This window comes from Mchenga conophoros, linkage group LG8 (assembly GCF_057382185.1).
Source record: "Mchenga conophoros isolate Kocher_MC1m ecotype Shallow Benthic linkage group LG8, M_conophoros_male_GT1.1, whole genome shotgun sequence".
Classification (NCBI taxonomy): Eukaryota; Metazoa; Chordata; class Actinopteri; order Cichliformes; family Cichlidae; genus Mchenga; species Mchenga conophoros.
Window position 1 is genome coordinate 20,345,482 of NC_140533.1, and position 17,460 is coordinate 20,362,941.

The 17,460-nt window shown below is 40.1% G+C and overlaps 2 protein-coding genes across 2 annotated transcripts; both read left to right on the forward strand.

Moving 5' to 3' along the window:
* Nucleotides 1–1,415: 1,415 nt before the first annotated feature.
* slc18a3b (solute carrier family 18 member 3b) lies at nucleotides 1,416–4,312 on the forward strand. The gene has a single exon (XM_085284841.1). It carries the CDS (start codon nucleotides 1,992–1,994, stop codon nucleotides 3,558–3,560), a length of 1,569 nt encoding a protein of 522 aa, XP_085140967.1. The 5' UTR covers nucleotides 1,416–1,991; the 3' UTR covers nucleotides 3,561–4,312.
* Nucleotides 4,313–4,906: 594 nt separating this feature from the next.
* Nucleotides 4,907–15,048, forward strand: chatb (choline O-acetyltransferase b). The gene is made up of 15 exons (XM_085284843.1): nucleotides 4,907–5,081; nucleotides 5,600–5,720; nucleotides 6,423–6,614; nucleotides 7,105–7,223; nucleotides 8,552–8,605; nucleotides 8,716–8,896; nucleotides 10,898–11,075; nucleotides 11,176–11,345; nucleotides 11,422–11,522; nucleotides 11,632–11,760; nucleotides 11,854–11,976; nucleotides 12,073–12,214; nucleotides 12,451–12,513; nucleotides 12,922–13,059; nucleotides 14,581–15,048. The coding sequence occupies exons 2-15, from the start codon at nucleotides 5,676–5,678 to the stop codon at nucleotides 14,845–14,847; spliced, it is 1,902 nt and encodes a 633-aa protein (XP_085140969.1). The 5' UTR covers nucleotides 4,907–5,081; nucleotides 5,600–5,675; the 3' UTR covers nucleotides 14,848–15,048.
* Nucleotides 15,049–17,460: the final 2,412 nt, after the last annotated feature.

Here is a 17,460-nt window from a genome sequence, read left to right on the forward strand (position 1 = left end):
TGTGTGTGTGTGTGTGTGTGTGTGTGTGTGTACCTACACATATACATATATGTATATAAATCACTTAGGCACCGTCACTTACATAAAGCACATGCTGCTTAATCTTTATATCTTTTTTTTTTATCTTTTTATCTTCAATATTTAATATTTAATCAAACTCATGTGCATACATATATATTCATACACTTTCCTGTGCAAAACTCCTGAGCCACCTCTCCCATCTCCTTATTCCGTGTTTCCAAGGAATAGAGCAGAATTATTTTTAAAGGAATGACCAAGAACTATTTGAGCCTAATTATTATTCTTATTATTACTACTATTGTTGTTGTTGTATTAGCAAATTTTAATTTAATAAATTTAAATGTTATTCTTTTTTTTTTACCCAGATTGCTGTACTTCAATTAATATTAGTTTTCTAGTACCAACGAAGAGGTGCCAGTCTTGTAGTCTGTCCTTGAGCATGCGCTACCCTGTGATTTTAATCATTTGTAGGTCGTTATCGCCCTCTACTGACAAACAGAAAGAAGTCTTGTTAAAATGCATATATTAGAATCACACACTGACAGAAAGTAAGAATAACAACTATAAAAAAAATATTTTGCAGTTTCTTTTGTAGCGTCATACAACGAACAACAGACTTAAATAGCAATAGTACTGCGCAAGACAAATATTTGAAAGAAACCGAAACTAAAGCACTTAATTGAAATTCTTTTAATGGGTCCTTTGGGTAGTAATAGCCTGTAAATAATTCTACAACTGTATAAAATGTCAGGACTGTAGTACTTAGTAAAGGTAATGCAGTGATTTCCACTCCTGTTGTTTGTACCAATGAATTTTCTCCACGAGGTGTCGCCGATGTTAAACTTGTACCCTGCACAGTGTCTGCGCTGATAGCTGAATGCGACATTATTCCGTGTAAATGCAAACGCTAACAAGAGCCATGACTTTTGGGAGTTTAGGCAACATTTTTAAGAAGGCCATGAAAAGTATCTTTGCTTCAAAAAATGAGTGAGAGACTCAAACCTGGCCGTTTAAAGAGCCCGTGGGGGCTGAATCTGTCCACGGTACTGGAGTCTTTTGGGTGCAGAAAAGGGCAGTGTGACAAAGTAACTTTAAACAATAAGGTCAATGACGTTACTGGCAAGTCTAAGAAATGTCGTAAATGTTGTGTTTTGTGCGATTGATATGGATAGACTTTTATTCTGAAAACATGTACCGTCTCTTGTGCGTATATACTGGTGATGACAAAGCGCAATATATTTTTCTATATCTCCAAAGTCTAGAGTCACACACTGAGAGTACGAAACGATTTTTCTTCTGCGCCTTTGTAATAGTGTTCACCAGCTCTTATTGGTTGAAGTGATTGCTGCCAATGGTTGGAGATTAACATAAAAGAGACAAGTGGAGAAGGGATCCACTTGGGGGCAAGCTGGTGATGCGTCATAGCACTTGCTGAAAAGAGGAGACAAAAAAAGGGACTAAAATAGCGCCGAACCTGCGGGTTAATGTGCACCAATGGCCACGGAGTCACTCGTGGTCTCGGAGCAGAGCGCAAAAGTGCCACAGGTGATAGGAGGTATGACAACAGAGATAAGCGAGATTGAGTGTTCTCTGTTGTGCAAATAATTATCAAAATCGCTCCAAACAAAAACTTTGATATGTAAGAATAGAAGCTGAAACCTCTGCAAGGTGCAGAAAATCTACGATTTCACCACGTCACTTCTCGGGAGATCATGAAACATCATCGGACGTGGCTGAGCCGAGGACAAGAGGAGAAAGCTGAAGAAAACCATCTTCACAGATGAGGCAACCAAGTTCATCTGCGCCTCTCCCTTTACGCACAGGCGAGGTGAGGACGGAGAGCGTTACTTCAGTGTAAAGAAAGCACCAATGAGTCATCCGAGGTGTTAAAAAGATCGGCATCAGACGGAAGAAGCACAAATACAGTTTTGAATCGAAAATCCTTTTTTTTTTTAAAAGAAAAGCACACCATGGATGGAGAAGGAGGCTCTTCGGGGCTGGCCAAATCAGCCGCTGTAAAACTGTCCGAGATGGGTGAAAGAACCAAGCAGTTAGGCACCGCGATGCGGGATCCTCACCAGCAAAGACGGATCATACTGGTGATTGTTTGCGTGGCTCTCCTGTTGGACAATATGCTCTACATGGTAATCGTGCCAATTATTCCAGACTATCTTGCTGATCTGGAGCTTGAGCAGTCAGAACACGTCCACGTTGTGATGCACTCCAACACTTCGGCAAACAGCACAAGCCAGGACAAAAGCAACAAGGACAATTTAGATATCCAGATAGGAATACTTTTTGCATCAAAAGCCATCCTCCAGCTCTTAGTTAACCCCCTGTCGGGAACTTTCATAGACCGGGTGGGCTATGACATTCCACTTTTAATTGGACTGACTGTCATGTTTATCTCTACCTGCATCTTCGCTTTCGGGGAGAATTACGCGACTCTCTTTATGGCCAGAAGTTTGCAGGGTCTCGGTTCTGCTTTCGCAGACACCTCTGGAATCGCAATGATAGCTGACAAATACACGGAGGAGGGAGAGAGAAGCAGGGCGCTCGGCATTGCTCTGGCGTTCATCTCTTTCGGGAGTCTGGTGGCGCCTCCCTTCGGGGGCGTCCTGTACGAGTTTGTCGGCAAACGAGTGCCGTTCATCGTGCTCGCCTGCATTTGCCTGGCGGATGGCTTAATGCTACTGACCGTGATCAAGCCATTCTCTAACAGGACTAGAGAGAACATGCCAGTCGGCACCCCCATATACAGACTCATGATTGATCCCTACATAGCTGTGGTGGCTGGGGCACTGACAGTGTGTAACATCCCCCTTGCCTTTCTAGAGCCAACTATAGCCAACTGGATGGAAACCACCATGCACTCATCTCAGTGGGAAATGGGGCTCACCTGGCTCCCAGCCTTCTTCCCTCACGTTCTCGGTGTTTACATAACGGTTAAATTGGCAGCACAACATCCAAATTTGCAGTGGTTTTACGGAGCTGTGGGCATGGTTATCATAGGGGCGAGCTCCTGCACAGTTCCCGCATGCAAAACTTTTGGGCAGCTTATCGCCCCGCTGTGCGGCATCTGTTTTGGCATAGCGCTGGTAGACACTGCCCTGCTGCCCACACTTGCATTTTTAGTTGATGTGCGTCATGTTTCTGTGTATGGTAGTGTTTATGCTATTGCAGATATTTCCTACTCTGTCGCTTATGCTATGGGTCCCATAGTAGCCGGGCAGATAGTGCACAGTCTCGGTTTTGTACAACTTAATCTTGGTATGGGTCTTGTCAATGTGCTTTACGCACCAGCCCTGCTGCTGCTGCGCAACGTGTGCCAAATGAAACCGTCCTACTCAGAGAGAGATAACCTGCTAGACGAAGCTCCGCAGGGGCTGTACGACACAATCAAGATGGAGGAGAGGAGAGCGAAGAAGAAGGGCTACAGTTCGGCAGGGAATTGCCTGTCGGTAGATGAGAATGGGTTTGACCCTTTCAGAGGACAGCGGTCCTTGTCAGAAGAGTCCTCCGGCCCGGAGTGCACTTAGACCGGTTACAATCCGACCGACAAATCAAAACATTTGTGAGATTTGTGAGGCAGACAAATTACAATGTAGTGATTTAAAATTTTATGTAAGTACCGATGTGCAATATAAACACCTAGTCACCAACGTCACAACTGTGTGACTCGTTTTTCAAAGTTTTCTTTCATCTTTTTTCTGACTGTGGTTTCATTGTGTCAACAAACAAGTCTATGTAGCGTTTGTCAAGGATGTATAACTCGAGTTTTGTGAGAGATCTTTCAGCTGCCGTTGAATTTGTGTGTACTATTCAGTATTATATATACAAACTATATAAATAGATATAATGTGCGTACAAAATTATATGGGACCAACTGTAAGCAGCACATTTCTCCCCTTCTCAAAATAGCCTATATTTTTAGTCTCGGAGGAAACTTTTTTCACTTGCACATCAAAGGCCTCTTTCTGTTTTGTTGTTAAAATTGTGGATTTTAATAAGTAGGCCTCTTTGTTTTATTTATTTATTTTGTTTGAAATTAAATGTATCATAATAAATGGATTTTGTACATATGTGGATACACGCACAATGTAAATTGTTCAAATAAAAAAATATATATATCCGTGGATCTCTACAAAGTGTGTATGCCGTTGAGCGCGGGTGTGTGTGTACGAAACATTTTGTCAAGACGTAGCTAATGATGTCAGTCCCCTTAAGATGAACTAATGTGTATTAATTGAATAATTGTGGTTTTAATAAATCTCTGTTTGGATCAGTGTGACGGTGGTGATTTCATTTTCATAATTTTAATTTCAAATGAATAAAACAACATAAATGCCGGATTTGTTTCGATATTAATATAGGAACTGTAGACGATAAAAGTGGCTAAAAGTCCGCATCACCCCTCCTGCAAACATAAAAACACAAGAGAAGTGTTATTTGATTTCATTATTTATTTATTTTTTAAACGATCAGGAAAAAATCTTTATTTTTGAATGTTTGCTTGCTGACACAGGAGGCGCACATTAGTCACAGTGCGTAAACAAACATCGAACAAATTCAAGTGTAACACGCATACACTGATTTAGTTCTCGGTTATAACCTCACCACGTTGTCAAACCTGAGACCATGAGACAAGCTTAGCATTTAAATCTAAAAAACAAAAAAAACAAAACTGTGGACCCCGCAGGGTGATCACAGGACACCTGAATGACAACCAGACGCTCGGTCCGTTTTTGATATATATTAAAAATTTTATAGGGTGTGGGCGGGAGGGGGGAAGCAAGCTGTCAGATAATATGTTCCGCGAATAGATTTCGATGGGAGGAGTTTCTTGCCTCAAGGGGGTAGGTAAACGCAAACACCTTCAGCATCTTTTCCAAGGCGTGCTTTAATGTGGAGCCACAGCCGTATGGCGACGCGTGGGGACAGGGGAGCAGTCCAGCGTCTAAACGGAGTTTTCCTCTAACATGGGCTTTCACCGCTTGGACGTGGCAGGTGATGCCAACTTTCACACACTTCTCTGACCTTTTGATCGCTTCGCTGATCGGGTAAGGCTCTGATAAACTGTAACAAACGGAGACTTGGTGTTCATTTCAAAAGTTACCATCATCATCATATTTCTGAGCCTGTTTGGCGCACAGCGGGGGGAGATTTCTTTACTTTACAGTTTTGCTCAAGTTAAGTTTTAGTTAATCAGTCCACTTGTTTTCCACTAAAAGGACTTGCATCTAATGATGCTCCTCTTCATTGTGTCTCTTTAGGATTTTAGCACTTTTAATATTAAAATTGATGTAAAAGAAAAACCTCTTTATTTTGTTTTGGATTTTTTGAAGGGAAGGAAATAGGAAAGGGCTTTTTAAAATGTTTATCTGTCTGCAGTGAGTCAGGAGGCGCAGCTGGAATGCAAGCACAGGAAGTAAATTGCGTTAGGCTGCAACTTGATCAAAAATGGAAGCCTGCTGGCTCACTTTCAGACAGCACACAAATGTGTAGTTACATTTTATCAACAGGCCTAATTTTTATTTATTTTTTGCTTCTTTTCTCTCCTTGAACACGCTTCATGCAGGAACGGCTGAAGCCAGACCCTATTAAGGGTGGGGGGAGATTCCGAGTTATATTCACTGGTCGAGACTGGACTAATCATGCCAATCTTGGAGAGAGGGACGGCGAGAGACCGAGACAGCCAAGTATGAACACACACCGCTGCTTCTTTAAGTCAGCTTTACTTTTTTTGTGCCGAGCGCCGCCCGTGGTGCCTAAGTTGGCAAAGTAAGGGTACTGGCTTTCAGCACCACGGAAAGCGCCGGCTTCATTTGCCTAACTGGCCGCTAGGGGCAAAAAAACCCCCTCATTCGTGAACATAGAAAGTATGTTCAAGACACTATAGCACACATTAATTTTGTGCAGAAATTTGATCAAAATGATGCAGCAGACTATAATATAACAGAGACAATGCTGCGTTTACAGGGTCAAACCAGTGCTTAATTAAATTTATTTATTTATTTATTTATTTATTTATTTATTTATTTTCTAAATACCAGTTAAGGACCTTCTGAAAATATCTAAAGATTTCCAAGAATTTGCAGATACATTGTTCTGCATTTGCACTGCACGTCTCCATATTATAATCTTGGCTTACCAACAGCATGCAAATGACCAAACATCACACAGATAATATTATCAATTTGAACTTACCTCATGGGTAATTTGCAATGCACAGGAGACTGTGTAGTTTATTCTCAAATTGGCCTTGAAGCAGTCAAAATGCATTATTAACTTAGGTTCTAATAATAAACGACTGCTTTAGCTAATGAACACTGAATCCCATTAAAATGCTGACAGTTGCTTTCCTTCCATTACTCTTCGTGTGATGTTTTTTGTGATATCAGGTGCTGCCAAAGGTCCCCGTTCCCCTGCTGAAACAAACCCTTGACACTTACTTGAAGTGCGTTCAACACCTGGCGAAGGAGGAGCAGTTTAAGAAAACAAGGGCCATCGTGGAGAAGTTTGGGGCTCCTGGGGGCGTGGGAGAGACTCTCCAGAAGAATCTTTTAGAGAGGAGGGACAAGATGGCAAACTGGGTAAACACAGACCTAACAGATGAAAAGTTGTTTATGTGCATGAACAGGAAAAATTACAGTGTGCATCCTACTTCTATCAATAAGGAGCTTCTGTATTGTTTTGACTTTATGACTATATAAATACCTGCATGTGTTTTTGCACTGTTTGTTAGATAGTTGAATTGCTGAAATCAGCTGTAAATTATTTTATTTAGGATAAAAAAATTAGTTAAAAAAGTCTTAAACTCCGTGATAAACATTTATCCCTGTCTCCGCTTGTGCTTTGTCTGGGTGATCGGTCAGTCCACTAGACATCCAGCTCAGTGAAATCTATCACACTCCCACTCTCACACTAGCACCACTCTCCCACTCTCCTTTTCATCTGGCAGTGATACACTGTAATGGCTTTTTACTTCACTGCACAGGTCTCAACTCTGAAAGTAATAACTTGAGTCCAAACACATTTAACAAAGAAACATTTCTCAAAAACTGTCCCTGTGTTCACATTTAGGTCTATGACTACTGGCTGGAGGACATGTACCTGAACAACAGGTTGGCCCTGCCAGTCAACTCCAGTCCTGCCATGGTGTTTCCTAAGCAGATGTTTAAAGATCATAAAGACGCCCTCAGGTATGTTCTGGACTTCTGCTATGATGACTTTTTTTTATTCACCCTTCCTTTGGAGGTTGTAAAACCAAAGGTTTTTTTAGAATAAAAGGTCAAACTAATCAAAATCGAAGATGCAGATGTTTCCATTTCGGTATTTAAATTCTTTAGCAGGTGATATTTGAGTCAGATAAACATCCAAATTTAGTTTGATTCTCTGTAAGTTGTCTTTCTAGGTGTCTATCAAGGGAATGAATGACAAAGAAGCATATTTATCCAGAGGGGAAAAGTCTCAATAAGTCAGAACAAAAATAAATATAGCTTTCTTTTATTAACAGTGAATCTACCTTTCAATTACTGTCTTAAATAACAGATTTTTTTAAAATTTGAAAACCATCCGAAATCATGAGTTTATTTTTCTATATGATCCAGAAAACACAAGCTGGAACCTTTAAATAGTTGTTTTAAATGTATGTAAATGTGCTGAAAATATTCTTTTACTTATTATTACTGTTATTCTCTGATCATCTATCCTTAAAACCAATATTCTCTGTCAAGCTGCAAGCAAATGTGGGAGAACTACAAAGTAACTCACTTAATATGTCACACAATGACTGAGCATAAAGTGAGTGTGCGCTGTAAGTTCTGTACCAAAGGAAAAAAAGGCCACATGCTGAATGTTGCACACAATACTGCGCAAACACATAATCAGCTCTTTAGCTGCTGACAGATTTTTATGTTCTTTTGTATAGATGCAGACTCAGATTATTATCTGAATTTTACAGTCATGGAAAGAATCTTTGACCGTTATTAAATGAGCTGTGGTCTGCCAGAAATTACACCGGTCCATCCAGCCCTGTAGCTCAACATTAGCTTTTGTCAGCTTGCACAGCCACTAAGTGAATATTTCCAGAGCACCCCAAGCAGCTGGTAATCTACTGACACGGCCACTTATTAGATTGGGAGTGACAGGGCCAAGCTCTCCACGGAGACTCTTAGTCAGGCCTCATTTAGGGGTGTGGTGCACTGAGGCTGCCTCCTTTGTATTGATCTGGCTTTGAACGTAATAACACCAAGACAAATGATATACAACATGAGACCTGACAAGCCGCTGCGTTTTCCCTCTTTGCCCACTCACCCACTCACACATACAGACCGGCTCTCTCCCTCTCGCAGATGAACACACGCAACTCTCACACTGTATCCCAGTAATTCACCATAATGTGATTACTGTTAGTTCTTTGAGAGATGGGAGTATATGTAATTACAATCACAAGCCATTCTGCTGTATAACTTTGGTGTTTCACAACAATACCACTTTCAAATTTCACCCTCCTTCTTGCTCTTTTAAGATTTGCCGCCCGTCTCATCAGTGGAGTTTTGGAATACAAGGCTCTCATCGATACGTAAGTTCAACCTGCAAGCTATGTGGATTGAAGATTAAAACCAAAATTATATAATAATGAATCACAAGTCTTTTCATAGGTGATCTGGTGTGTGTAAAAATGTCTCTCAGGCGATCGCTGCCAGTGGATTTCACTCGAGGCCAGCTAGCTGTCATGCCTATGTGCATGGAGCAGTACTATCGCCTCTTCACCTCCTACCGCTATCCGGGATTAAAGACAGACACGCTGAAGGTCCAGATGAAGGCAGCATCCTCAGCACTGGAGCACATGATTGTGGCATGCAAGAATCAGGTCAGGACACTGGCCGTTGAGGAGACTTCTCACACTCAGTAATACTGCTGATTAAAGAGTGTTTTCTGTCCATTTGAGAGAATACATATAGAGTGACATACAAGTCAGTTTCTATGTAGCAGAGATGCTCAAGTCAGATTTTAAAGTAAGGACTAGTCTAAGCACCTTTACTTGAGTGAATATAATTATACCTTTTTTTCCCTGTGGTAACAGTAAATAAAGAAACCTTTTCTACACCCCTCTCAAATACAGAAAAAAAGCTAAGAAAAATAATAATTGTAAGTAAAGTCATTATTGAAAGGAATCTGAGAAACTTACCCAATGTACCCACTACTGCACCTCCTGAGGATCATCTTATAGACCTTTTGCATGAAGGACAGATAGAACAGAATTAGACCTGTTAGTTATTTGACTAATTTTAATTCTGCTGTAACAGGGGAGTCAGTTCTTTCTCAAAAAGCAGCGCCTGCTATGAAAGTGTGACTATCTGTGGCTGACTGTGTCTATTTGAATATTTAAACTGGCCAAAGTTTCATACTGGGACAAGACGGACCAGGAAGTACTAAAAAGGAATTGTCATAATAGACAGCATGTAGCGGTAAGGTAAGCTATAGTTTCACAGGAGGAGCCAGGTGACAGAAGTCATTTAAATCCCCAATAAGGCTCTCCTACTTGACTTTTATAGTTTAACTGCTTTATTTTAAACCCAGCTTTTAACCCAGCTTTAAAATAAAGCCGGTAAGAATTATGTGTGTGTGTGTGTGTGTGTGTGTGTGTGTGTGTGTGTGTGTGTGTGTGCGTGCGCGCGCGCGCGTGTTTAGATATTTTCGTGAGGACCAAAAACTATACTTGCTACGATACTTGTGCTACTATACTTGTGGGGACCAACAGTCTCTTAAGGGGACAAAATAGCCATCCCCACGAGTTTAAAGGCATTTTTGAGACTCAAGATGTGGTTTTAGTGTCAGGGTTACAATTAGGTTATAGTTAGGTTTAGGCATTCAATTTTGATGGTGAGGTTTAGGATAAGCGGCTAGGGAAAACATTATGTTAATTAGATGTCCTCACTAAGATATTAAAACAAGTGTGTGTGTGTGTGTGTGTGTGTGTGTGTGTGTGTTCCTGTCTAGCTATCTTTGTGAGGACCGAAATCTGCATTCTACTATGCTTGTGAGAACCAACAGTCACTTGTGAGGACACACTCACCGGTCCTCACAAGTTTGAAGGCCTTTTTGAGGCTCAAAATGTGGTGTTAGTTTCAGGGTTACAATTAGGTTATGGTTAGGTTTAGGGTAAGGGTAAGGGTTAGGAATTCATTTTTAATGGTTATGGTTAGGGTAAGGGGCTAGGGAAACCATTATGTCAATGAAGGTCTTCACCAAGATAGCTGAACGGGCTTCTATGTGTGTGTGTGGTCTTTTCCTTACCTATCATCTAACACAATCCCCTGTACAAAACAGCCTGTACTCATTATCATCTCATCTCAGAGTCACATCAAAGTCACCGATCCACATTCAAACACATGCCACCAACATCTGCAGCATCTATAGCCCATGGCTAATATATTGATTTTTATGAAGGTTAAGAATGAGACTGCAAATTAACATGGAAAAACTCAGGAACTCTCCCCTGGAAATGATTCTGGGAGCCATCAATCTGTAGCCTCTAAGGGCCCGTCCCTATGGAGATACAGCGAGTTAACTTAATTACTGCAGATTAAATCGGCCACTTTGTCTGAGAGCTTCCTTGAGTCGCATGTTAAACTGATCGTGGAAGAGAAGCAGGTAATTGGCCCTTCTCAGTCCCTGTCATTATTACTAATGTCGTTATTATCTCAGCTGTTCAAACAGTAGCCGTAAGGTTAGCTATAAAGCGCAATTAGCATGCAAGGAAATATTTTAACTTAAATATTCTCTTGTCGAGTTGAATCACCCTGGTGAAGCTGTACTTGATGGAACAGTTGAGAGACTTGTGATTGCTGTAATTTATTTTTCTCACTAGTTTTTCGTGTTGGATGTAGTCGCAAACAGCAAGCAGCTCAGTGAGGAGGAGATCTTATCCCAGCTGGAGAAGATTGTGAAAATGTCTGAAAACGCTGAGGAGAAGCTCCCCCCTTTTGGCATCTTGACATCTGATGGAAGGACAGAATGGGCGCAAGCTAGAGAGGCACTAATAAAAGGTCTTACCACAACTTCATTCTTACTCAATTTAACATTTTAATCAAATTTTTTTAGAAAAAGCAAATCCAGGACATGGGTTTCCTTCTTTCATCTGTCCAGATCAGATCAACAGGGACTCTCTGGCACTGATTGAGAGCTGCATCTGTGTGGTGTGTCTGGATGAGCCCAGCGGCCTGCAACCCAGTGACACCAACAGGGCCCTGTTGATGCTACATGGTGGAGGACATGAAAAGAACGGTGCAAACCGCTGGTATGACAAGTCAATGCAGGTAAGACGATATTGCAGGTGCTTCAGTTTTCCATGACTGTAAAATTTGGATAATCATTTAATCCCCATTTTCTCAGTTTGTTGTAGGCATGGATGGGATATGTGGAGTGGTGTGTGAGCATTCACCATTTGAAGGGATCGTTCTGGTGCAGTGCTGTGAATACATAATGAAATATATGTAAGTTAGCCCACTGTAGCAAGACAGGCTGCACACTGAATATGGTCATCTAAATGAATGCTGATGAGGCCAGAAGTGTCTGAAAGAAACGTGTTGTTGTTCTGAACAGAATGGAAAGTCCTTCCAAGATGGTCAAGTCCTCCAGCTATAGAGAGCTTCCTCCTCCAAGGAGGCTACGCTGGAAATGTAACCCACATATCCAAGGACTCTTAGCAGCATCTGCAGAGAGATTGCAGAGGCAAGACTAGCACAAACACACAACTACAATTATAAATAAGTACAGATTTTTTTGAGACTGGAAGTCACAAAAATCTACTGTTTTCTTCTTCAGGCTGGTGAATAATCTTGACATGAATGTTTTCAAATTCAAAGATTATGGGAAAGAATTTATCAAGCAGCAGAAGATGAGTCCAGATGCCTTCATACAAGTTGCCTTGCAGCTTGCATTTTTCAAGTAACAAATATTCAATGTGTGATATCATAAGCATATCTCTAATTGAACTGTTTGCCATCAAGGTGCAATTTCAAATCATGTCTGCCCTGCACTTAGATGCACTGGAAGGCTCGTGTCCACTTACGAGAGTGCATCAATTCGGCGTTTCCAAGAAGGTCGCGTAGATAACATTCGCTCAGCGACCGCCGAGGCCCTGGCCTTTGTAAAGTCTATGGCAGATGAGAGGGGAGCGTTCTCTGTGAGTCATTTTTCTCACTTCCGCTTTAATTACTAACTCCCACTTTACTGCTCATCGCGCCTCACTTATGAAACAGGTGCGACTGGCAACCTTGGCAAGGAAAAGTCAGTCAACCAGATGATCCCCCTGAAGATTTAGCGGATCTATGAAAAATGGCTGGCTTTGCTGCTGTCTCGATGCAACAAATGTCCTGTGTCCACTTTTTTTTTCATTGAATGACTTTTCTTCTCTGACAGGACTCAGAAAAGATGAAGCGACTGGGGGATGCAATTAAAGCCCAGACAAGTTATACAATTGCAGTGAGTATTAATCCAAAGTTCTCACCACACCAGCCAAGAAATGGTCGACATGTGCAATAAAGCATGCTATGTAATTAGCTTTAAAAGTACTGGTAGATTCTAGATTCTAGATTCTAGATTCGATATCTATAATGCACAGATGGAAATTCTACATTAATCTCCTCATCTAATTTTTGGTAAAAAAAAATTAGAACAAGTTTTACTTCCAAAATTCTTTTTTTTTTGGTTTTGCCCCAAAAATGACAGTAAGAGGCTGGTGAAAGCTTTGATGAGGCTCTGGTTGTGGCTCAGCTGTATTTCAAAGAACAGTGAGCCACATTTCTGGGATAAAGAAGTCCGTTTTAGTGAATGGATGTGGAAAAGTAACTATTCATAAAACCCTTAAATTGTCAAAAATATGTTTTTCAGGCGATTACAGGAATGGCGATAGACAATCACCTCCTTGGACTTCTGAGGATCGCAAAGGAGCTCAACATGGAAAAGCCAGAAATCTTTTGTGATGAGACATATCTGGCCAGTAACCACTTCATCCTCTCTACCAGTCAGGTACTACATAATCATATGCTATTAAAATATATATATAATTGATACCAGAAATACAAATCCTCTGCAGAACCTACACTCTTCAAGTTATACGTTTCCCTTTATCGGGACAGATGAAACACCAGATGTTCCATGGAGACAAAAAGAGAAATACAGATGTTTCTCTGCTTTTCCACAAACTAAGAATGAAAAAGAAAAAAATGATGTGTTAATATACCTGTAAAGCACAAATAAATCTGCTATTGTGTTTTCTGCAATTTGAGGATACTCGTGTGCATTTAATTCAAGTTAAGCCGCTGTGGAGTTTTTTAAGGGCAAATTTTCATTCAGTACCACACTCTATAACCAACAAAGACAATCAAGAACAATGAAGAGACCTCTTAAAGAGAATCACTAAACCATAAAGTAATTATTTTAAAGCAGTAATGGAGTCTGCAAATGTGCACGTGCCAATTTCCAAACTGCAGAAGCCTAATTAAAGATATTAGGTTTAAGGAGATGCGGAGGAGAGAGGGCAGTGGACTTTTTCACCACATCGTTTGTCACAACCTTAGAGACTGAGATGACGTCTGATGAATGGAGAACAAGTGTACTGGTAGCAGTTTTTAAAAACAAGAATTATGTGGACATCTATAATAACTACAGAGGGATAAAGCTGATGAACAACACCATAAATAAATGGGCAAGAGTTGTTGAAGCTAGGTTAATAAGAGAGAGCCCCTTCTTGTTTGCAGTGGTGATGGACAGGTTGACAGATGAGGTCAGGCAGGAGTGTCCATGGACTATAATATTCGCAGACAACATTGTGATGTGTAGTGTGAGCAGGGAGCAGGTGGAAGAGAGCCTGGAGAGGTGAAGGTATGCGCTTGAGAATAGGAATGAAAAGGAAAAGAAGCAGATGTTTGTGAATGAGACGGAGACAGGTGTATCAGTGAGGCTGCAAGGAGACATAGTTAAGGTAGACGAGTTTAAATACCTATATGGTCAACCCTCCAAACCAATGGACAGCCCACAAAAGAGATAGAGAAGGGATGTATGGGTGGGTGGGTGCAGATAGCAGCAACAGTGAAAGGGAAGGTTTACAAGACGGTAATAAGGCCTGCTATGGTGTTTTTAGTGAGATGGTAGATGATCCACTAACAGCTTAAAGAAGAAGAAAAGGAAGATGACAATGATGATGTTGTTTATCCAACCAAAACATTTTTTTTTTGTTTTTGTTTCTTTGCTAGACTTCACCTGAATCTGACGTCCCCTGATAGTGAGTTTATTCTGTTAGACCATCTTTAGATTTAGCTTTTGCTTCCCTCAGAACATTTTCACCCCACAGTAGCAAATTAATCAGGTCTATTCCCGTCCTTTGGCAGCTTCACTGGCTTCCTGTAAAATATCACATTAATTTTAGGAATCTGCTTCTTACCTTTCTATGATGTCTTCAACTGTGTCCTTTAGTGTTTTAAAAGGCACCTATAAATAAAATGTAGTATTATTATGATGATGATTATAATTATGTGGTCTTGACTCCAGGTTCCTACCACTGTGGAAATGTTCTGCTGCTATGGCCCAGTAGTGCCCAACGGTTATGGCGCCTGTTACAACCCACAGTCAGACCACATCATCTTCTGCATTTCTAGTTTCTGGGACAACACAGAGACTAGCTCGGTCGTTTTCGTTAAAGCCTTGAACGAGGGCCTGCTGGAAATCAGGGACTTGTGCAATAGAAGCAATGCTACAGCTAGCAAACTTGCTGTCTCCAGCCAGGGAGCCAGCCAGCCTCATAAATCAGGGAAGTAAGCCATACTGAGGGAGTACGCCCACTCAGCTGCTCCACTCACCACTGTTAGGCTTTAGCATTAGACTCAGTAGTTAAGATGCCTTCACATGTCTTTGTTGTCTGTGCAATAGTGTTACTTTCATAACAAAATTTAAAGCCTTAAAGTTCACATGTAACTGTATATAAAACATGTACATTTAAAAAATTTTTTATATATATATATATATATATATATATATATATATATATATATATATGAAAACTAAAAGAAGAAACAAAAAGTTTTCTCTTGGATCTGTGTGGACAACAGAACGATTTTGGTCCAGCACTGATCCTGCTTGACTTGGTAGACTGACATTAACTGGTCTGCTGCCTTTAGGAAACTAAAGCCATGTCCGCTTTGTAGCACTGATCTGAGGGTCAATTCCTCAGTCAGTGAGAGATTCAGCCGAATGATCCTAGTGTATATTTTAGACTAGTAACATACTTTACATGGCAAAAAAAAATACCAACACTAAATAAAAGTCACTTATAACAATCATAACATCCTGTAAATGTGATTCTGCAAACCTCACTTGTTGTGTGCTGTAAGATTTAAATGTTCTAAAGTTAGTTTTTTTATTCTTCTGATGCCATCAGGTTGCCAAAGAGGCTGTGCAAATGTGAAGTCTGTGTGATGATGAACTTTAAGATGTTTATGTCAACGTGTGTGTGAATACCTTCAAACATAGAAAAGTGGCTGTAAGTGAGTTATGTGATATGGTTTCATTGGCACATTCAAAGTTGTCTAGCTATAATGTATGTACTGTATTTAATAGCAATAGTTATATTATGTGTAAAGTGTTATAAACAGTGCCGCATTATAAGCAAGATACAGTCCACTAATGACTGAGGCATACCACTGTGTTCACTTATGTAAGTGCTTTTTATTTGCACTTGGAGGTAGAAGGAAGTTGATGTTAGCTACACTGTAGGTTCTCTGTGCAATAACACAAAATCAAGGGTATATGTGCAATTTGCCAAAACAGATCATTAAATGCATGGAGCTTGTGTAATTTTAAATTAACTACAGTGACCATTTTTAATATTCAGAATAAAACAGAGTACGATTTCAGTTAATTCCGGTGATCTACATTATGCATGATGTTATAGCATTTAAATGTTCACTAAAACTGGGATGTAGATTTGTCTACACATATAAATTGTGAGTGGTTTTTTTTAATCTCGTGTGGTGGCTTGTGTTACAACGAAGCAAATCCATGGTTAATTAGTGGTGCGGTGTGTGAGAATATTAGTTGTGTGCAAATGACACATAGGATATGTATCTGTGTATCATCAGCCAAAGTGAATGTCACAATTTCCAAAACTATGACCAGAAAAATTACTAGGTGACACATCCATGTTTATTCTTAGAATAATAGCTGTATTTTTATATGTCTGTGTGGAAAGTCTTATAATATAGTGAAATATTGTTAAAGAGAATTTAAAAAATGCCTTAAAACTAAAGTCATGCAAGCTGTTTTCAATAATTTCAATAAATTGTTATAATCTATTGATGTTCAAAGCTTTGATGTTAATTTGATGTGTTTCCTCTTGGTGTTTGCTGTCTAATCTGGGTGATACATGTAAAAGAATATATTTGTAGCAAAGCAGCCTGTTTAATTAATGTTACACTCATCCATGATAACATTTTTATAAAAGTAATTAATGTGTAACATGTCTCTGGCAGATCAGACATGGTGTTTTATGAAGTGCAGTGAAAAGTCCAGTCTTCTTTATTTTGACAAGGAAAACAAAATGCTAATTTATTTTGAAAGGCAGTAGCAATATTTTGTTCACAGAAGAAAATACACGTAAAAGCTGTAATAAAACTGTCATGTAGTAAAACTGGAAACTATTCCATAAATAAAAATAACTTAAAACTAAAATCGCGTCAGTGTTTTTTTTTTTGTTTTTTTTCTTAGAAATTTGATGCCGTGTCTTGCTAATTAATCAGGTTTTATGGCGGTTTTGATTTTTGTGAAGGAGACGCTCATGACTCATCGAGTGTCACCACTCACTGGCTAATCAGTGCATGCAGTCTGTTATTTTCTGCATGACTTTTTCAGTCTCTCACATCACTGTGGAGGAATTTTGACCTACACTAGTTCACAACGTTGCTTGAGTTCATTAAGGTTTGCGGGCATTTGTTTATGCAAAGCTACCACAGCATTTCAATGAGCTTGAGGTCTGGACTTTGAGTGGGCCATTACAAGACCTTGATTCTTTTCATTTTCAAGCATTCTGTTATAGATTAGTTGCTATGGTGGGATCATTTCCCAGTTTGCCAAAGTTTTAGCTGACAGATGGTCTCACATTTGTATAATTTGTGAACAGTGGAGCTCATGGTCAATGACTGCAAGGTGCTCAGCTCCTGTGGCTGTAAACAAACCCAAAATCCTCACCCTTCCACCACCGTGTTGACAGTTGGTATGAGGTGTTTGTGCTAAAGTTCTGTGTTTGTGTTTCTTCATTTTGGTCTGATTTGTCCAAAGGACATTGCTCCAGAAGTCTTATGGCTTGTTGCATGCAGCTTTGCAAACCGAAGCCATGCTGCCTTTTTAGATAGAAGAGTCATTATCCTGGCATTGTTT